The sequence below is a fragment of the Cyprinodon tularosa genome, unplaced genomic scaffold (assembly GCF_016077235.1).
Source record: "Cyprinodon tularosa strain WSP-4 unplaced genomic scaffold, ASM1607723v1 ctg525, whole genome shotgun sequence".
NCBI lineage: Eukaryota > Metazoa > Chordata > Actinopteri > Cyprinodontiformes > Cyprinodontidae > Cyprinodon > Cyprinodon tularosa.
The window spans coordinates 247,420-269,890 of NW_024039258.1; the positions used below are offsets into that span (position 1 = coordinate 247,420).

The 22,471-nt window shown below is 43.4% G+C and overlaps 1 protein-coding gene across 4 annotated transcripts in view; it reads right to left on the bottom strand.

Annotated features, from left to right (window-relative positions):
* Positions 1-4,045: 4,045 nt before the first annotated feature.
* The window catches only part of glsb (glutaminase b), a 33,767-nt gene continuing 15,341 nt past the window's right edge, over positions 4,046-22,471 (bottom strand). The window contains exons 2-12 of one of the 4 annotated variants that reach the window (XM_038304078.1): positions 22,114-22,146; positions 21,967-22,025; positions 19,795-19,861; positions 17,499-17,549; positions 17,240-17,416; positions 17,019-17,150; positions 16,721-16,813; positions 5,919-5,980; positions 4,592-4,668; positions 4,449-4,512; positions 4,046-4,353 (exon numbers count right to left, since the gene is read on the bottom strand). In XM_038304078.1, the coding sequence (XP_038160006.1) occupies positions 4,206-4,353; positions 4,449-4,512; positions 4,592-4,668; positions 5,919-5,980; positions 16,721-16,813; positions 17,019-17,150; positions 17,240-17,416; positions 17,499-17,549; positions 19,795-19,861; positions 21,967-22,025; positions 22,114-22,146 (963 nt within the window). In that variant the 3' untranslated portion in view covers positions 4,046-4,205. Of the gene's footprint in view, positions 4,354-4,448; positions 4,513-4,591; positions 4,669-5,918; positions 5,981-14,152; positions 15,023-16,720; positions 16,814-17,018; positions 17,151-17,239; positions 17,417-17,498; positions 17,550-19,794; positions 19,862-21,966; positions 22,026-22,113; positions 22,147-22,471 lie in introns of those variants that run through there. The other 3 variants (XM_038304075.1, XM_038304077.1, XM_038304076.1) reach the window with 3 other exon arrangements.

Consider the following 22,471-nt stretch of genomic DNA (forward strand, 5'->3'; position numbering starts at 1 on the left):
TTGGCCTGTTTTCCAGTGTAGTCCTGTTTCTCTGACTGTGACTAACTGGATGTGCTCTCTTCATCCTCTGACATGGGAGCTGGCTCGGAGCTCGTCTGCCTGGCTGTGTGTTTCCTGGACGGGGCCGCCTGTGGAGCTGGTTGACAGTTGCCTTTTGTATCTATGCTTCTTTTTCTATGTCTGCTTCTGTCTCCTTGAACCCCAGTGGGCCTCAGCAGATGGCCGCTCACACTGAGCCTGGTTCTGCTGGAGGTTTCTTCTTGTTCAAAGGGAGTTTTTCCTCTCCACTGTCGCTACAAGCATGCTTAGTGTGAGGGATTGCTGAAGAGTCAATGAGTCGATGCAATCAGCTGGTTTTCCTTAGATAGAAAACTTTGAATCAATCTGACTGGATGATCTGGTGAACTGGAAAGTGACCTGAGATGACATGATGTGAATTGGAGCTATAGAAATACACTGAATAGAATTGTTGTGGGCTAGAAATAAAAAAAATACATCTGTGATCTGTTCTGTGTTATGAAGATCTGTAATTTAATTCAAGTCTATGTTGACCTTCTGTCATTCATGGCCAAAAAATGTGATTTTGTTTTCCTCAGAGTTAAGAGTGTAAGCAGATGAATAAAATAATATAATCCCTTAAGCTTTTATCATGTGTTTATCTTATTTTCTTCTTCTAAGAGCTAAAAATACTTCATTAGCAGATTATTTCATTTACCTACTCAAATTATTTGAATCCTTTTTTTAACCTATTTTTAGATCCGTTTTTGCAGTGTATTGATTTAGGATTAGAATTAACCTTGAGGGACCATGAATTATTTTTTAAACCAATTTGCTCTTTTAACTTCTTTCAGTCAGTAAGTCGCCTCACTAAATTCCACCAGTTTCCCCATTATGGGACAATACGGAGATTTTTCTATTCTAAACGGTAAATGACCGGTACTGACATTCAGTCAGTCACCCATTGATGGCAGTAAACTGAATAGTAGCCACAGCTGCCCTGGGGCGCGCTCAGCGAGGCTGTGGGGCACCATTTGTTAAGCAGTCAGAGAATTAGGAGCAATAATAATGCTTATTTAGCTTCTTTTAAGAGAAAAATAAGGGGATTATTTTTTTCCAAGTAATTTTTTCACTATGTCATTCATTCATTTATAAAGATTTTACTTTGTTAGTTAAATATTTAGTTTGCAAATTGAATAAATATTTATCTCCAAATAGAATGTAGTAATTTAATTTAAGCTAAATATTGAGCTAGCTCGGTGCTAGTTTTTTTGCAAGCATAGAAAACCGTTCATAGATCCAACAGGTAGCTCTCTGATGCACGGATGGGAACTTTCTTCCATTTTTCCCCCAAATCCTCATAATAAAAATAACTGTCAGAGTCTTGGTCTGTTTGTTCCTGTTTTTCTTGGTTATCCATTTGTTGTCCTCTGCTGCCCTCTTGTGTCCTCCCTTGCTCTGTTTCTCTCTCCTGCCTGCACCTGTTGTCAGTTCCCTTGTCAGCCCTCTCTTTGTCTCTGCCCCCTTTAAAAGCCCTCCCTCTTCAGTTGCTGGATCCTCGTCTTACTTCCCGTCTATCATCTGCCAGCCTTGTCTCGTCTCTGCCTGGCTCCTAGTTTTGGTTTACCCCTGATGTCTCCTTGGTTCTGGTACGTTGTTGTTTTCAGTTGGACTCTGATTCCTGCTTCTGGATCTGTGAACCAAAATAAACAGACTTTAATTCACCTCTGCCTACTGGTCTCTGCGTTTGGGTCCCCCAAACAAACACCGCCTCATGACAATAACATAAAATTCTGGTTTCTTTATTTTGTTTTTATAATTTAATCAATGCAACCAAACCTAATAAATTAATGCTGTAATGGAAAATAACCTTAAAGCATGAAATATGGTACAGCAGAGTCACATGATGTGACATCTGCTCCAGGATGAACATTTAATTATCAATGCTTTTTATATATTTAAGCCCACATAGTCCTTTTTTTTTATAGTGGGCTAATACATTAATGCTACTTTTCACTCTCAAATCTTCGTTACTCCAAAAAAAAGCAAAGAATAAAAACATTCTTCTTTCTACTTTGGCAATTTTGGCTTTATTTCTGAGAATTTACCCCTTGGTTACTGTTGCTCAGGGGTCTAAGTAGATTTAAATCAAAAAGGGATCTGATATTTAAAAAAAAACTACACAGAAAATCTATATAAATGTCTTATAATGCCATGGCAATCTGGAACTAAATTTCAATATGTTAACTAAAATGTTGAAATATTCAAATAGATACAAACAAGAACTATGAGGGATAAATATCATAGTTCTTTGTACCTTTTAATCTGGGTCCTTATCCAAAAATAAATAGAATGCAATAAAATATTTGCTTTGTATATAATTTAGGGATTCCTTTTGGTAGAAAGAAAGAATGTTTAATATCACATGTTGTGAGCTGGAAGAAATAAAATCTTGATAGTAAAACAAAGGGTTTTTTAACGCTTGGCAGAGGATGATCAGCCACATATAGTTTATTAAGAAGCGAGAGCAGGAAGAGCCGTACTGCTGAGAGCAAACCATCAGACTGGAGAGACGCATTTCTGAACAAGCACAGCTTGTCGAGCAGTTTTTCAGAGTTGAGCGCGCAGTACCGGACTATTCTGGATCATTTCACCCCTGCTGCCATGGTCCATCTGTGGTCATGCACAAATAGCACCGCTGCACGCAAGGTGGGCGGCGTGACCAAACAGGACGCAGTAGCACTGCTGATACCGCTTAGCAGATACAGAACAATGATGTCTTTTAAACGTCTGTCCGACCACCCGCTAATATTTTGATTTAGTCTCGTCAATGAAAACTCACATAAGTTGTCATGTTTTCGTCATCAAAGATCCATGTTTAGCTCATCAACTCTCGTTATTGTCATGACAAAAAGGAGTGTCAACAAAATAATTTTGCATTGTTGACGAAAGTAACACTGGTTCCAGCCGAGTGTGTCCACCCAGAACTAGAACCAACACAGAGGACCAGCATCTAGTTTCTATGCTCCACTGATCGGCAACAAAGTCCCAGAAGGCTGGAGAAGTCTTGTTTAGCTAGCAGACCAGGAGCAGTATTGGTCACATTCTCTTTTCATCAGCGGTCTGATGTTAGCCAACCCTTTTACCCCAGAATGATGGGTCCTCCACCATGCTTCAGAGTGAGGACTGTTCTTGGGGGCCCACTGGACACTATATGGGTTTCTCATGAGAAGAACCAAACAGGAGCCTCAATGCAACCAAAAGAAAGACAACTTTATTGTAAATGTAATAAATTACACAAATATCAGTCTCTAGACAGATTTCATACTCTGTAAAGACTCTGTAATGACGACATCATCACGCCCCTCCTGCGGACGGCGTCGTTGTAAAATACATTCAGGAAACAATCATCGTTTTGACGTCGGAGAAGAAACAAAGAACTGCATCAGAGCAGCGGAGACACAACTCACACCAAGATTCATCACAGTCACAAACTCACAGCAGGTCCGTTCAAGGAGACGAACTGAAGCAACAGAACTAAACTGCGACTCTGATGCAGTCCCAGTCTTAAGCTTATAAATATATATGTATATATCTGGATATGTAGATCTACGGTAGACACGGGTTACAGATATTCAGACGGTGTTCTGTGGTTGGAACCATAAAGTTAAGCTGCTCACAATAAAAACACAAAGCAAAGCAACTATCTAACTCATGACGTTTCAGAAGCCTGAGTGCTGAAGAGAAGACAGCCACAGGTGGTCAGCGGGTCTACGGGAGGCCAGCAGGTCTACAGGGGCCCAGGGGGTCTACGGGAGGCCAGCGGGTCTACGGGAGACCAGTGGGTCTACGGGAGGCCAGTGGGTCTACGGGAGACCAGTGGATCTACGGGAGGCCAGCGGGTCTACGAGAGGCCAGCGGGTCTACGGGAGGCCAGCGGGTCTACGGGAGGCCAGCGGGTCTACGAGAGGCCAGCGGGTCTACGAAAGGCCAGCGGGTCTACGGGAGGCCAGCGGGTCTACGGGAGGCCAGCGGGTCTACGAGAGGACAGCGGGTCTACGAAAGGTCAGCGGGTCTACGAGAGGCCAGCGGGTCTACAGGGGCCCAGCGGGTGTACGGCAGGCCAGCGGGTCTACGGGAGGCCAGCAGGTCTACAGGGGCCCAGCAGGTCTACGGCAGACCAGTGGGTCTATGGGAGGCCAGCGGATCTACAGGAGGCTGTCCAGGTTTTTCTCATTGCTGCTCTTGTGGTCAGAACCCTCGGGGGGGGTATACTTCTCTTGGTACTGCTGCAGGACAGTGACCACATCATGGTGGCCGAACTGCACAGCTTCCTCCAACGGCGTGTTCCCCCACCTGGGCAGAGGAAACATGGATTCATACAGAACCAACTGTTGTCTCTACTCTTTAGAACCAACAGACCTTAGGAAACCGGGGCAGCTTGGACTCACCGGTCTCTTGGTACTGGATTCACCTTGCAGGCCTCCAGAAGGAAGCGGACCACCTCCAAATGTCCTGAAAACACACAGAGAAACCCGAACGGTCTGGTTCTGTTTGAAAACCAGAGAACCAATGTTTCCTGGTGAGGGTTTACCTTCAGCTGCTGCCACGTGGAGCGCAGTCCGGGAGTCGTAGTCCCTCTGCTCCATGTCCATGGAGGACAGGGCGAACCTAAACACACAAACATCTAGCTTAGATTTCAGAACCACGAATCACACATCTGGTTCTGATCCACTAGAGATCAAACAGATATTAAAGCAGATCAGAACCAGAATCTGGATCCATCCAGATTTCCACCTGTGGCACCAAGCTTCACAGAGAGATCGGATCTACAAACCGAGGCGGGTAAAATCCCCGATCAGAACAGTCCAGTTCTGAGCGTGCTTTTAGGTTCCATGTTCTGGACCTTTGGTGAAGCCTATATAAACGGGACGGTTCATGGTTCATACCTGATGTCATCCAGTCTAGAACCAGTTTGGACCTGGATTTGGGTTCAGTGTTCTGCTAAAGATGAAGAACTGCTTTATTATTCCATGCTCTTGTCTCACTGCTCCAGTATAACTGGTTTAATGGTCCCACAGGATGATGCTGACACCACCGTGCCCCACAGTGGATGTGGTCTTCTTAGGTGTGTCTGAATCCTCCAAAAGGCTCCATCTTTGTCTCATCTGAGCGTCCAAGCTTCCCCTGAGGATATCTGGCTTGTCCAGGTTGTTTCTTTGGATCAGAACCCTCCCAGTCTAAGCTGGAGCTAAACTGGTGTTCTAGCAGTTGGGAGCCAATGATCCCAAACACAGATCAAAACTTGGTTTGGAACAAATGAGACGAAAACAGCCTCCCAGAATCTCAGCAACTGGAAACATTCGGGTCAAGAGGTTGGCCCATTTACATCAACCGGGCTGGTTCTGGCCGGGAGCGCGGTCCAATATTCCAGCAGAAGCTTGATGGTGACTGCAGAAAAACCCCTGAAGTAAAATTTGCTGAGAAATGTTTATGGGGTGTATCTAGATATATGAGCCTAGATGTAGAATTTTGACCCTTTTCTGACTTTAAGGTGGTTCTGACGTCATTGAACAATTTAAATAAATCCTAAAAATGAATCCATTTTTCATCAGTTTGTAGACGTCTGACTGGAGCTGCAGGTTTTCACTAACATCAACCGAGCTGGATAGTTTGGGAAGATGAATAATTTCGTAAGGATGAGATGAGATAATAGAAAAATAAAACAAACATCCAGAATCATCCAGAAACATTTAAAAATCTCACATTCATAAAGCATTTTCACGCTTCTTTCTGCTCTGGAAAAACGTGCATCTTTAGCCCAGTAGGGGGCAGTAAAGTACAAAGCTGCTTTATTAAAGCTTCTCCATGCATGTTGGATGGATTCTGGTGGAGAAGAAGAGCTGAAACTGTTGACTCACCTCCTCAGGGCTGAAACGTCTCCTGTGTAGGCAGCAAACAGCAGGTTGACCACAGACTTCACCTGAGGACACAATCAGAGACACAACATCTTCACAGGGGGCCTCAGACACTCAGGTCCCTGCAGCCTTCTGGATGAAGGATCATTGGAGATCTACAAAAGGGGCAGCTGATAATTCTGATCTAAGAGGAAGATGATCTCTTCTTCCTAACAGATTGGTTAAAATATTTCAATATAAGTTATCAAAAAAAATAACCAAACAAAAACTGTACTCTAAGGTGAACCTTTTGGAAGCTTTAAATCTGCATGAAGCTCAAAATAAATCCTGCATGAAAACAGATGAACCATGAGGCGTCTGGTTCAGGGGAGTGGACCTGAAACAAGGCGTCTTAGTGACTGTCTGCATGTGAAGCCCAGAGGTTAGTCTCTAGTCCTGAACCATCAGAATGAATGGATCTACAAACAGTACCAATCAGGTTAAAAGGAAGAATATAACCAGCTGGCAGAAAACATTAAAAACCTGCTTAAAAAAAGAGGAGCTGATGGAAGGTTTGAATCAAAAATCCAAGTTGATCGGATCTGTTTCAGGTTCGCTGGTCCAGTCCTTGGTTCTGGTTCGGTTTTTCTCCTTTCCCTGAGTTTGGACAGGGTTCTAAGAACCGTTTTCTGGTTGCTGCCATGCTATTGGACAAGAGACTGAACACATCAGGCCTTCATAATGGATGCATCAGAACCAGGCTGACCCAGGCTGATCCAATCCAATGAGCGCTCCCTGACAACCAGTCGCCTGGAACACTCGTTGAACAGCATCGCTTTGGACAGATCCGGTGCACAGGTTTCACCAGCAACCTCCTTCCCACACCCCGCTCTCCCTTGTTGTCCGCGTAATCAAAGTAGTTCCTATCCGCACACGATGCATGAATTATTGCCTACCCGCTCTCATGCACATTAAAAGACACCACCTTGCAAAGTGTAAAATCCGGGATAATTTATCCGACTCGCGGGCATCTGTGAACAACTATCTATATCAGGGAGACTCCCGGAACTTCCATGAGACTTGGGATGTCTGTTAAAGAGACATTATGAAACTACTTTTGCTTTTTATCAGTGGCAATCAAGTATTTCTAACCCTCCGTTTGCGTGTTCCCACTGAGAGTCCTCCATTAAGGGCCATCCACACCCTGTTGTAGGTAGGGCCAGTGGACCGTCCAGTCCCTAAATAGCCGGTCTGCATCAGATGCAGGTTCGCTGGAATTATGCAGCAGGTGTAACGGCGGCATGGTGGCGGAGGAAACACGTTCCTCCAAATGTAAATTCTGCTGGTTTGCAGCATCTTTGTCACACTGAATGAAAATCACCCCCAACACACACACACTTTCAATCACGGCGCCTTCCACAGCTGCGAGGGTGAGGTTAGGTTTATTCAATGATGATTATTAAAGTAATGTGTGTTCATATGAAACATTGTAGAAATTAGATGCTCCACTCCTGTCTCATGATTCAGTCAGGAGACCATCCTGCCTTGTCATTCTAGTGGAGCGTCCTGTCTTTATGAACTGATCAATTGTTCTGTCAGAACAATACTCTGTTTGTAACCATGTGTTATGTTCTGTTAATAAAACGCTCTGTAGAGGAGGTCCGGTGTGAGACAGTGTGTTTGAGTCTGTGGTTCAACTGTCTCTCCTTCTGCAGAAGCTATATGAAAATCCCTTACTGTGTATTTCAGTTCTTCTTTTAAAAACCTACATTTTTGAACCCAACAGGTGACATCATTGGGAGTGACTTTTGATGGTTAAGGGTTAGTGCTTAGGGGACAGTTTGGGATTCAGCCAAAGATGCAAAAGAACCGGTGGAGCTTACATTTGGATCTTCCGTCAGTAGCTCGCTCTTACACATGCTGCCAAATTCCAGCGACTCTGCACTGATGTAGGCTGTGTCCGAAGCTGCACCCTAAACCCTCAATCCCTCCATCCCTATATAGAGCGCGGACTATGTAGTGAACTTTATAGTGAACTCCGTTCGGACAGACGATCGCTACTCTTTGCTCCCCGTTGGTCCCATGACTCCGACTCACTGCACGGCGCCATCTTTATGATTTGTTGTCAACAGCGGGTCGAGAACTCTCCTCACAAAGCATTTTGGGCCATATCTCCCCATCCATTGACCATGAATGATCACTACTTTAGAAGGTGCATTGTGGAAAATTTCGAGTCCACTACTTTCATCCACTAGACGTTCGGACCCTCATCTAAAATGGCATAATCACTATATGGTGCCCTATATAGTGATTAGGGCGGACATCCTAAGACAGCCGTAGACTCACTATTTAGGGGCTGAACGGTCCACTCTCCCTACCCACAAACCATGGTTTAACAAAAACCATTGTTTCTTTCCTGTTCTCTGTAAGACACATGCTAATAAACAAACCTTCATAGTTTTAAACCAGACCTTCGGACACTGTAGCGTCATTCATGTCTGCCGTTTAAGGAAGTCTGTCTGGGTTCAGCTCAGGAGTCTGGATTTTCCTTCCATACCCTGGATAGAGCTCTACTGTTGACCCATGAAAGGAGAATGAACAGAAGCTACAATATGAGGAATTTGGGTTGAACTTTGAACTCCTGCAGGATGACATCATCACATTTCTGACTCTCCACAGTAATGATGGTTCCAGCAACACCGATTCTTCGGTTAATGTGTCGAGCTCTAAAAGCAAAGACCCGTGTTGGTGCGCGTATCGCTTCAAGAAGGTTACATGACCGATACAGGAGCTGTTTGGAACCAAACTGTTTATAAGCCAAAAAAAAATCGCAGATCTTTTGCAGTTTATCATTAAATTTATCAGGAAATATGGGGCAGCCTGAAGGCAAAAGGGAGGTTTCAGCCGAGTGGGACCATTTCGATCTCATATGTTTTTATTTCGGGCTGCGTAGTGGGTCTACATGTTCTCTCTGAGTATGCGTGGGTTCTCTCCGGGTACTCCGGCTTCCTCCCACAGTCCAAAAACATGACTGTTAACTGGCTTCTCTAAATTCTCCTTAGGTGTGAATGGTTGTTTGTCCTGTTTGTCTCTGTGTTGCTCTGCGATGGACTGGAGACCTGTCCAGGGTGGACCCCGCCTCTCACCTGTAAACAGCTGGAGATAGACACCAGCACCCCTCGCGACCACCGTAGGGATAAGCGTGACGGAAAATGGATGTTTTCATTTTCTTGTCATCCTGTTCCTCTCAGTTACAACTCAACTTATCCGATTTCAAATTAACTCTTAGTTTGCTATTCTTACTGTAGTTATCAAATAAATAAATCCTAGTCAACAACCATCCATATTCATGTTTTCACTTAAATTTTCTAATTATGTTCACATTTCTTAATTGTATCTAAAAATTTCAAACATATATTCAATTTTAACGATAGATATGTAATAATACATTAAAGCAAACAATAGCTTAAATCATGAGATGGGAAGTAACAAGGTACAAATACTTCGTTACTGTACTCAAGTAGATTTTTCTGATATTTTTACTTTACTTTACTACTTATTTTTATGGCGACTTTTTACTTCTACTCCTTACATTTTTACACAAATATCTGTACTTTCTACTCCTTACATTTTAAAAAATTGGCTCGTTACTTTAGTTTTGAATCATTTCAATGGAGTTACCGTTATTATTTTTCACGTCATCAATACCAAATTCAATCTAATTAGATGGGAATCTACGTTGCATTTGACGCACCACTACAAGATGAATCGGCAGATTCGGCGGTATTCATTGGCGGCAAATCATTGCAGCTTGGTGGCGGTGGCGTTAGCATAGTAGCATGGACGACGAGATGATTGAAAATGAACACAACGGAGATCTAGTCCTATTGGCAGACATCCATTTAAAATCTAGGCAACGGCATGAAAAAAGTGGTTTCTACTTTTACTTTTATACTTTAAGTAAATTTACAAGCCTGTACTTTGTTACTTTTACTTTAGTAAAGAAGTTTAATCAGTACTTCCACTTTTACCAGAGTATTTTTTAACACAAGTATCTGTACTTTTCCTCAAGTACGGAAAGTGAGTACTTTTGCCATCTCTGCTTAAATCATATTATAGGTCATCAAGTCAGTGTCTGTCAGAGGCTCCCTGTAGTGACTTTACATGTCCAGCAGGTGTCAGTATTCATTGACACATTATCAATGCTCTTTGCAAATGTGATGAAAAACTTCATGGGGCCTCATGAACCTTAACTATTAACAGCTTCCATACATAATGGTGAGGCACCAGAGCGCGATTCATTTAGTCACCACTAGATGGGACTAAAGTTGACATGATGAAGCTTCAACTTTTAAGACAGATTTTAATTATTAGAGAAAAACATTAACTATAACTCTGATTTTAGAGTTTTACATTTTATTTTTTTGCCAAGGTCACAACAACCTCCTTGATGATGATTTAAGCCACAGCAGAGTGGGTGTGGGTGGATGGGGGGAAGGCTGCTGGAACAAAAGGAAGCTGATGGATAAGTGCTTTATTTGATTTCATACAGGAGACAAAATGGCAAAAAAGAAACAAGGAAAAATAAAAAGCAGAATTGGTCGCCGCCATGTCTGCTGGTCGGCTGCAGCCAGAAAGGGGCGGAGCTTCAACCAGCAGACAGGACGGCTCATGGATTCATGGAGAACTTTCAAACAGAATCACAGACATAAAGACTTGGACAGAGGTGGACCTGAAAGCGGAAGGTTTGCTGTCCTCTCGTCCCTTTAAAGACCAAATCCTCGGTCTGAAACCTTCCGCCTCCAGGTCACACGGCAGCGGTAGTGATCACTTATTTTTATTCAAGTTCGTTCTGTAGTTTCCATTTCTAAGAAATAAAAGGCTCAGCATATACAATGAAAAAAGAAAAGACATTTAACAGTCGGTACAAAACTCAGCATGCAAGAAAACAGACAGAAATCAAACATGACATGAGCAGGAAACCAAAACAGACGGATGATTTTAATCAGGAACAGATTCAGAAGCCCCGCCCTCATTAATCTGATGGGTTTCAATCACATCGAGCACAGAGACGATGAATGTTGATTGGTTGGAATGAGACGCAGCCAGTTTGTCCGGCGCTGCCTTTTAGATTTCAGGCCAAACAGGAACCAGTGACAAAATAAAGCAAACATCTCGTTAACATTCAAGGAAGGCGTTTAAATAACTGCAACGCTTCTGAAGCAGCAGATCCCAGTGTGAAGAAGTCAGTGTTTCACTGCATCAATGATTTTTATCTCATTCATAAATATTCTAGAAAAAAAAAGAAAAACAAGCACTTTCATGTTGATAATTTGTGGTTTCAGGCGTCTCTTTGCTTCTTTTAACATTTCGGGAGAAGAAACTAATCGGCTCAGTTGTTTTCCATCGTCCCCAATTCATTTCGTCTTAAAATAAGTGCATTTTTCCTTGAATTGTGGAGCTAATTGAGACAATTTACATTTCAAATGCTAAGAAAATAATTGCATTGTCTTATTTCGACTGCATATTATATAATTTTCTTCTTCTAAGAGTAAAAACACTGATTCCATCTAATTTACCTGCTCAAATTAAGGCTAAATAGACATTTTTACTTATTTCTATATCGTTTTAGCAGCGCTGCTTTTACTCAGTGTAGGACTGAAGCAGAGCGACATTTAAACAGGAGTGCAGAAAAGCCAGTTTAAATAATAACAAGAATCCTATGATAAATAAACCTCTACGCTGATGATACACTCATTTAAAGCTTGATGTAAAATCAAACAGTTTCCTATTTTTTTGGTCAAGTGTTTTCTGTCCTTTTAGGCTGAGTTTATTCAAGCTTTGCTGCCTTTATTTATAATACATGCAGCATAATGGAGGCACCATCGTTCATCATCCCTCTATGTACAAACCTCCTCCGTCTTTAAATAAACTATAAAAGCTGATCATTTCCATCAGTTCAATAAAAACAAAATATTCATGATGAATTTGGCAGCTTTGAAAGTTCGTAGTTAAAACCAACTAAATCTCTTACTTGGCGTCATTTAGGATCGCCTGAGGAAAACGTTCCTTAAAGCTCCTTCCTCTGAACTTAATCAGAAATTAAACTGAAACTGAAGCTAATCGCACCGAGAATAAATAGATTTAACCCGAACATACAGACTGATCAGATCTAATAAAGGAATAAATGACATGGAAACAGTCGAGGCTTTTGAATCCTACATACAGAAAAAAGACTAAAATAAAATGTAGACATTAAAAAAGTCGTGGAAAATAAAAACTATTTCACATATGAGAGGTTTTTTTGCTCCAGCAGCGACATTCCGAGCTGAAGCTCTGATCCCAGAGCCTCTGATTGGTTCCTACAGGCGGCCCGGCGGGTCGGGAACGTCTAAAGTTTTCATTCAATAAAATAAAACCTTTTTAAACAGCTGCTGCTGCGAGGAGAACGGCTCAGATAATACTGACAACAAGCAGCAGAATGTAGATCTCTCCTAGAGAATACCCAGAAAACCTTCACCTACGATTTACAGATGTTCTGTCAGATCATCATACCCCATCAGACCAGCATACATACAGTCAGTACGCTTCTGTAATACGACAGATTTGGGTTTATCCCTTTAGTTTTGTATGAAAAATAGACTTTAAACTACCTCAAAGTGTGTGTATCCCTTTAGTCATTGTCGTGGGAAAAAAGTGTTCAACCATTCACCCAGTTAAATAAACGGAGATCGATGGATTTCACTTTATTTTCTTATCTTTGCAAAGAGAGAAGAGCTCATCATTCGGCCCCTTAGGCGCAGTAATCAGCCCTGTTCTGACCGGACAGAGTCCGTCTAAAAAACTAATTGGCTTTTCATGGGAATAAGTATGTTTTGTCTAAAGTTTGTTTTTGATCCCAAACTAAAGGTTATTAATTATGGGTATGCTGGTCTGACAGAACAACGGCAGTGATCCTGGTGGAGGATCATGGGAAATAAAGCGGAACGACGTTAAACTCTGTCCGGCTCTCGGTTCTTCAGGTTTTCCTTCCATCACTCAGACTTTCCTTCAGAAATTTATAAAATGAACAAATTGAGAATAAAGAATCAAACCAATCAGGTTCTGCTGCTACCTGAAGATAAAATTAAACTTCTTTTGTTTTACAAACGTCCAACGAAATTCCAGGAATGATTAGTTTTGGAGTCCCTCAAAGCCGAGTCCTCGGGATCCTTTCATTCTCTGGGATTCGCCTTTAAATGGTAAAACAGAAGTTAAGAACTGAGAGTTTTCTCTGCAGCCGACCTGCAAACCTTCCAGACAAACCAGATTATTTACAGACTGATCAGCCGGAAGGAGCAGATGAGGGACCAGAGTCTGGTAGGAACAGGAAACGGATCCCGGGTCTCTCCTTCTGACCAATCAGACTGAAGCATACAGGATGTAACTTCCTGTTGAAGGAGCCAATTCAAACTGCTGCTGCATTTCGGGGGCGGAGCTAAACGGTGGCGTTTCCTGCATTACAGCGTCCTGACATTTCCTGTGAGCTGATGATGCTGCTTAGCGTCATTGGATGGACCGTACTACAGCTTCATGGCTAACGCCAGACGTCGCCATGGTTACATAAAGGAACAAAGACGAAACCCCAGGAATGACGATCCGACGATCATCCGAAGGAACAGAACCTTTTGGGGATTTTTCTAGATATACAGAATCTGATCGGATCAGAATTTATAGCAGAAATAAAATAAAAAAACAGGTCTTTAAATGAACCTGAAGCCCAAATAAAACTGAAAAGTTCTGATGAAGCGATAAAACCTCAGGAAGCTCCAGCAGCTGCTCCTCTTCCTTCTGGACCGGTTCTTAGTGACCCGGTCCAATTATCGTCAGAACTTTAGGATCTCTGGTCGGTTCTGTGGACCTTTGGTTTGGACCAGAACCTGACCAGGCAAAGCTGGTACCGGTACCAGCCCCTGGATCCATGCTCAGCATCTGGCTCCGACTGAAAGTTACTGGAAGGTTTTTAGTGTTTTCAGTGAGGAAGGAAAACAGAGACCCGCGGGCCGGACCAGAACTTTACGGTTCCTTTCTGTCAGTCATCGGGCAGAAAGCAGGTGAACGTTTGGACCATCAGCAGCTGATGGTTCTGGAAGGCAGCTAATCTGCAGCGGAACCGACCCAGAAAGCATCAGAACCCTGTGGGTCGGCTGCTGCACCGCCTCAAAGTAACACTGCCTGCTTATTGCTTGGTTTTCTGAAAAGTGTGGTGTGCTTTTTTTCCCCCCTTCACCTCCTGAGGCCCCAAAATAAAATCCAGTAGAGTAGCAGGGGCGACTTCAGGGGACAGACAGGATTCATCCTGCAGCTGGACGCTGCATCTGTTCAGAGATCATGGGGCCCTGAGGGGCCCGGGGCCCCTGGTATCAACCTCTCAGGTTTTTAATTTACAGCTGAGAATAAAAAAAAAAAAAATTTTTTTTTGTTTTTTTTTTTTAGGCGAAAAAAGGGAAATGTCTGTCCCTCCCCCACCTGTTGCTGTGCACTGCCTGTGAGCTGGCTTATAGCCTCAGCACTGTATAAATGCAGCTCAGTTTTCTGCAGGAGGTCAAAGGTTAAAGCTATCCGGACCGTCTGATAACGGGTCTGGCAGAGATGCTGCATCCTTTAAGTATTAGAAATACTTCAATATTCCTATTTTCTGCATAAATTAAGATTTTTTTTTATCTTTATCTGAAACGGTTCCTGAAGAGTTCTACGGGGATAAATCTGCGTCCAGGTTCAGACCCCATGAACACGGAACACTTCCTGTTTCCACATCCAGAACCATTTCCAGGAAAAGCAACAGAATCCGCCTCATTCTGCAGAACCGGCGGCGAGAAGAACATCCTGAAGGAACCTCGATAAAACAGAAACAAACAAGCGTTTCCCCGCGTCACCAGCAATAAATAGACCCGCATATTTCCCAGTAATAAATATGAGCTGGAGCCGGGGTGGGGGGGTGGTCACTCGGCGGGTTTGTCCATCCTATAGACTACAGTGGTGGAGCTGTCCTGGTCGGTCTCAGTGGGAGACACTTTTCTCCAGAGCGGAGCTTTCAGAGTCAGCTCCTGTTGGAGGCTCTCGTAATCCATGGGTCCGAAGATTTGCTGCTGTTTCAACCGACACGGATAATCAGTTAGTTTCAGAACCGCCGCTTCTTTCATCAACACAATCAGACGTTTAACGTTCGGTTCAGGAGGAGCTTAAAGGGGAACGCACATCCGGAGCGCCGCGTCAGGAGGCCAAACACTGCAGGTCTGAGCAGACCGGTTTGGGCCAGCAGGGGGAGCTGTGAGACGTGTGGCGCCTCCGGTGGTGCGTTTCCCTCTGAACCAGAGCAGGTCAGAAGCTTCCATCAAGTCGTCAGCAGGAAGAAACTCTGCATACAGGCTCAACGCTCATCACCATGGAAACTAAATTCAGTTTCTTCAAAATTACATTCAGATTTTTTTTTTGTTTGAACTTTTGAACCAAAACTGAATTTTCAGTTTCTTTGTGTCACAGAATCAGCTCCTTAATCCAGAATAATCAAACCCAGATTGATGGATTGAGATTTTTTATCAGGTTAAACTAATGAGCTGAATAAATGTCATTAAAGCCTAATTTTCCATCAAAATGATTTTTTTTTTTTAAATCTACACAAACTCTAGAAAGATGCAGATTAAAATGTATGAAATAAAAATCTTTATACTTTTCTACAGGTCCATAATATATAAATATTTACTTCTGGTTATGATGCCAACATCAACATTATTCTGCACCAACAACAGGCTGAAGATTTGCTAGTAGCTCTTTTATAAATGGCTGCTTCTAAGTGCTATATTTCTAAGATTTAAAACAGAAACAAGAAACAAAAAAAAATGTATTCAGTTTTATGCTACGTTCAGACCGCAGGCGCATAAACACGAGCGGCTGAAGCATCTTTGCTGCTCTAGCTGCGCGGTGGTAAAGTGGTTCTGATGCGCTGTGGGCGGAGCTACTCTATCCTTTCTCTGCCTGGAACAATGGCAGCTATATTAGCTGTGATCAGCGGGTAGAAAGTAGTTAGAATCTATGTTGAAGTGAGAAAGGGAGGTCACTGCTAGTTAAAGGTTGACTATTGCTAAGCTTAGTTAGCTAGGCTAAGATTGTTTAGCTAAACAAAGTTAGCATTAGCATTGGGGACCTGGCACCCAGCTGGCAGAACAGGATAAAGGAGAGCGCCCCTTAGTGGCCAGATTACCGTTCTTCAGCTACCAGTAGCTGTTAGCTAAGGATGCTAAAGATGCTCTATGTTCATCCACATGTGATTATGACCAAACTGACCACGCTGTAAAATAAAAGGATTTAAAATCCATTAATCTGTGGTTGATTAGTTTGTGGTTAAAGAATCCGGTTGTCAGACACAAAGAAACAGAAAATTTATTATAGAACAAAAAAATTATAACAATAAAATTTTTTGAAGCAAAACAAATTTAAAAAGCTAAATTAATTTTCAATTTATTTAAATTAATTTTCAATTTTCATTTGAATCTAAAATTCAAACAGTTTGGATCTGAATCTAATTTAATCTGCTTGTATTTTTAATCCCGTCCAGAACCAGCGGTTAGAACCGAGGTTCTGGAACGTTAGCGGTCAGAACACCAGATGGACCCAGAGATGGTCTGGTTCTGGTTCTGGTAGCTAATATTAAGGCCTTCCTGTTTGGTTGACTGACGGAACCTTCTGACCCACCTGGTTCTGGGTGGTTCTAATGTTCTGCTGCTTCGGGCCGAGCCCGACAGGAGGGTTGCCTTGGCGACCAGCAGCGGTAACCAGAAGCTCCTTACCCGCTGGTCTCCGCCCTCCTTGCGAGGATCGTGCTTCTTGGCGAAGTGTCTCAGGTTGTCGTAGTTGTGGAAGTTGAAGAGCTCCACCAGGTCCTGAAACGAAACCAGAACCGCTCAGCTTCAGCCTGCAGGTGGCGCTCACACCTGCTTCCTGTCAGTCCCCGGCGCCGCCGACCGGGATGCTGTTCATTAACCAGCATCAATAAACCCGTCCAGTTCTGGAACTTTCCGCTCATTAATCGGCTCTTTGGACCTCAGAGAGAAGGAAAGGTTCTGTAGAACCAGGCGGTTCTCTTACCGTGCAGAACTGGATCCCTCGGACCGAGTTGCCCAGTTTGTCCAGTGGAGGCGACCAGCACATGATTCCCATCACGTTGGGGACGACCAGCAGGATGCCTCCGGCCACGCCGGACTTGGCCGGCAGTCCGACCTGTTGGGGATGGATCAGAACCGGTTAGGACATCAGAACACAGACCGCCGCCGCAGCAGCCGCTCGGGAGGAGGCGGAGTCTTCCTCACATGGAAGGCGAACTGTCCGGAGAAGTCGTACATCCCACAGGAGTGCATGAGGCTCAGCGTGTTCCTCACCGCCTCCGGGCTCAGAACGCGCTCGCCTGTGATTGGACAGATGCCGCCGTTGGCCAGGGTGGCGGCCATGACGCTGGCGCTCTCACACGTCACCTCGATGGCGCACAGCTGGAGACAGAGAGGACACACGACCAAATAAGGACCAGGAAGCACAGAGTCATCGAGCGTTAAAAAAAACAGCTGGACTGACCTGGAAGTACAGGTCCAGAACGGAGGTCATGTCGGTTCCTTCAGGGAAACACTGCAGACAAACAGAACCGCAGGTTCAAAACAGCGTTCATCAGAACGTCCAAACAACCGCAGGTTCAACCCAGTGTTTGCACTGCAGGCGACAGAAATCCTGGACGACTTTGAAAATCCCCCCGGACATTGTTTTAGTTATGAAAAGTAGGACATGTCCAGGAAAAAGAGGACGTCTGGTCCCCCTACCATATCAACAATCTGATGTTTCAGTGAGTGAGTTCTTGTTGCTATGATGCGTCTTTGCTCAGCAGCTGGGCTCGTTATAAACCAACCAATCAGAGCACAGCTCATCTAAATATTCATGATCAAACCATAAAAGGAAGAAAAGCTGTGGTTTCATTCCAGGGCTTTAGACCAGGCTGCATTAGGGCTCACAGAACAGCTAATATGCCATTTTCAGCCCAACCAATGTTACACACCCTATTAGAGACCTGAAGGACCAGATACCCTATAGAATCATTCTATCACCCTATTAGAGACCTGAAGGACCAGATACCCTATAGAATCATTCTATCACCCTATTAGAGACCTGAAGGACCAGATACCCTATAGAATCATTCTATCACCCTATTAGAGACCTGAAGGACCAGATACCCTATAGAATCATTCTATCACCCTATTAGAGACCTGAAGGACCAGATACCCTATAGAATCATTCTATCACCCTATTAGAGACCTGAAGGACCAGATACCCTATAGAATCATTCTATCACCCTATTAGAGACCTGAAGGACCAGATACCCTATAGAATCATTCTATCACTTTAAACTAACTCAACAGGCGTGTTTCCCTTAGGTCATGCACAAAAACACTATTTATGGTAAGACTGAACATAACCACTATGTTATTTTCTCTTTTTTTAATAAAGTACATTAAAGTGTACCGATAGCAAACTGTCGTTTGGATTTTTCGTCTTGGAAAGGACTTTGGACTTAAACGCTTCCAGGATTTAACTTTGGGTTCAGAGGATGGAACACCTGTATGGACATTATTATAAAAAATAAAAAGAACAGACAGTTTTGGACTTTCATTTATTAGGGATGTTTTTGTTTGTTTTTTGCAGATATAAAAGAGATATTGAGTTTACTTATAAATTGGTTGTGAAGGTTTTTGGGTTATTGATCATTTATACTGAAATACTATTGAATGAAACTTTGGATTCTTGGTAGTAGTGCGACATTTTTGTTATTATAATTTTTTTTTTATAAATCTTTGTTTGCTAACAAAAATCAACATAATCGTGCTAAGTGGTTGGATTTCTTTTTTTCTTTCGTCTCAGATTTATATTGTAACACTTATTGCCTGTTTACCTGTAAAAAAAAACTTTGTGAGTTCTGCTTTTATTTCTACAAGATCGCCATACACTTAAAAAAATACAGAAAAGTTAGTAATTAAATAGTTTTTTTGTAGATGACTAAAGGGACACATGCCTATTGAGGTTTAAAGTCCATTTTTCATACGAAACTAAAGGGATAATCAGGTATTGACTATGAGTATGCTGATCTGAAAACAGCGGGTCAGAGCAGCTGCAGAGACGCTGAGACCCGATTAGAGGGAAACCGACTCGGATCAGAACCAGAACCAGATACCGGATCCCAGAGATCAAACCTTAGAACGGCTCCATGGATCAGAGTCTGATCAATAATCATATACTGTAACAAAGTGATGCAGTTAAGCCTTCTGATCCGCTCGCGGCCCCGCCCCTTCTTATGATGTCATCATACGGCAACTCTATTCAGACAAACTGGTTTGCTCTGGTTTCTAAAGGATCTAATCTCTTTCAGAGTCTCATCATATTATTCCCTATATTTTTTATATTATTTTACATTTAATCGTCGATCTAAAGTAGAAAACAATCATGATCGTCTCAGAGGCAAAGAGTCAGGAGAGTCAGTGCTGCACAGAAAACGCTTCATATGTTTGTTATAAATGTGACCAAGAGGTGAGCGGGGAACGTTCGGAGGAATCAATCAATTTCTGTAAATAAAATTGCATTTTCAAACTTCCAACCGGTTTATTAAAACTATTATTTATTTTACTGAATAAATTTTTATACAAATTTAGATCATAAATAATATCATATAATACATATATATGAGACCTGTTTTAAGGTTTATCTAATCGCACACTAGAACCATTTCAGTCGATGACATCATCACTACTCATTTGCTTCATTGGGTAAAACGTCGCCCAGCCAGTGATCCTGGTGTTAAAGCTTCTCCTGAACGGATCGACTCACTGACCTTTTTCTCCTTCAGGTAGTAGCCGATGGCGAAGTTCCGGTCCCCCGACTCGCGCTCCGACTGGAATCTGTCAGACACACAGAGAACAAACCGTTTTCAGACATGTCTGAGCTGGAATCCTGCAGGAATGTGAACGCTATGAGCAGAGAACATTCCCAGCATGCAGCGGGGTCAGAAGCAGGGCAAATTACAGCACAGAAAAAAGAAGAGAAAAGAAACGATTCAACGTCTAAAGATCTGAAAACATCCAGATAAACCTGAAGATGTTTTCATGAAAAATCAGGGAAAGATAGAAGAGAAATCTGAGCCGTGGTTCTGACTGGGGATGGTTATCAATACAACCTTCAGAAATCTATGAAAAACTAATTATTTTTAACACAGCTTTAGTTCTGACTTAGAGGAGCAGACGTGGCGCCACTTGGTTCCTCCTGTTCAGGAGCGTTTTAAGATTTAAATCAATAATAAAAACGTGGAAACTAAAAGTTTCTGCACTAAAACTGCTGCTGGCAGTAATGCTACGTTCAGAAGCAGCAGAAACACTTCATTTCTGATGCTTCTGCCAGTTTAGTTCTGACGCGCGGCTGAAGCATCTCTGCTGCTCTAGCTGCGCGGTGGTAAAGTGGGTCTGATGCGCGGTGGGCGGAGCTACCCTATCCTTTCTCTGCCTGGAACAATGGCGGCTATATTAGCTGTGATCAGCGGGTAGAAAGTAGTTAGAATCTATGTTGAAGTGAGAAAGTCCTCCTGAAAACATGGTCTGTGCAGTCAGTTCATCCAGATTACCATCCTGCCTTCAAAGATTATTTCTCTGTGGGAGCCGCTCAGACCCCCACATACCGGCGCTGCGCTGTCACTGGGAATCCCCAGCAGCAGCTGCCTCAGGCCCGCTCGCCTCTCCAGGGTTTTCCCCTCCTGTTGGTGGCGGCTGGAAGTAGATGTTAGCGTTTTTCAGGTCTGTGCTACAAACTGCAGGCAGCAGGATAATAAAAGCCAACATATTCTGCCGGCAGGTTTCTACATTTGAAGTTAATTTAGGCGTTAATAAACTGTTTCAGAGGAGTGATCATAGCGCTCTGCATCAGCAGTGCTGCGTCTGACTCCCTGCCAGCTCCCAGATCTGAGCTGCTCTAAACGATGCGGGACCTTTAGCTGGGCCTTGCTGCACGTCAACCATTGATATTGCTAATAAACCAGCTGCTTCTGCTGCTTTCTGTCTGAATGTTAACCTGCTCCGCATATCCATCTGGAAACCTTCCGTTGAAGTAATTAGCTGATGTTGGTGATAGACGGGCCAAATAAACCAATCAGATCAACGAAGCATATGACGTACTAACAGAGCGACGACGAAGAGGAGCCAATTGATAGATCAAACTCTTGCTGAAACCAGTCGGGAGAAGAGCAAAAACATCTTTTCCTCTGAGAAAAGCCTCCAGAGCAGTGTTTTGCTCTTCTTTCAGTGAAGAAATACTCTGTAATTCCCATAAAACTTGCTCGATAGCCACGCTAACGCTAGTTTCATCGGCTGAAACCGCCATGTTCTTTAGACTGAACTGTCGCGCTTCTCGTTGCGTCACACCTCAACCCGCCTCAAAGCCAACGCTGATTGGACGTTCGTTTGGTGAACGGCTCCAAATTTTCTTTAACGGAGAGTCTCCAGACTGATCTGCGAGTGAAACCTTGAAAGCTCGCGAGATCAGGATGGTCTCAACAGGCTAGCTGAATGTAGCATCCCAGAAAAGTTAAAATCAATCCACTGGACTTTGTTTCCAAGTTTGAAGACGTTTCTCTTCCATCCAGGAAGATTTTTCAATCCAAAATGTCAGAAATAGCGTTTAGTTCCAGGTTTTATCCAGCAGCCCAACAAAGTCGGGTTTTAGTTTAGAAAACATGCAAATAGAAACGGATGAACGGGTCCCCCCCTTTGGAATGGGGGTCGTTTGGCTTCTTTGTTAGCCTGCAATGCCCCATACCTGTCTATGTCTCTGAAAGGGGGGGCGTTAGAGGGAATTGTTAGCCTGGCTGTTGGGGTTGCAATGATAGCAGGCAGGAATCAACTCTATCGCTGTATTGCAGGTTTTTAAAGCTGAAATCCTAGTCCCGCCCCTCTGGGCGTTTATGGACTCAAACACGGCCCTTTAAAAGCAAGATGGCGCTGAATGAGGAGAGACTCACGTGGCGTTGCTGAAACCAACGTACTCGCCTCCTGCCATCTTCTTCAGATAGTTCATGACCTGAAAAGAAGATGGAAAAAAACGTTTTTGTCACGATGCTGATCTGGAAACATGGCGAGGGGGCGTGGCTTCCTGCCTCTTTACTCACATAGTCAAACTTCTCGGCGTTGCTGGCAGTTTGCTGCGGAGAGAACAGAAGAAGAAGGCAGTGAGAGCAGCTCCTCCAGTGCAGGAAAGGTTAAAGCTACTGATTCAATCACCAATTAGGACCTAAACTCTGAGCTCTGCCTCCATGAGGGGCGGCCTAGCGCTACGATTGGCTTAGAGACAATCTCTGCCTGGAGCTTTAACTAGATTACACCCTCCAGCTAATCTAGAGTAGAGCTGAGTGGCATGGTGTCTGGGTGCATCGTGTGCAGGTGGCGCTCTGCATTATTTGTTACGATAATGCTGGTTTGGATGCACTGAAGAAGTTATCAGCCCAAAAATTAACAAACAGATGGAAG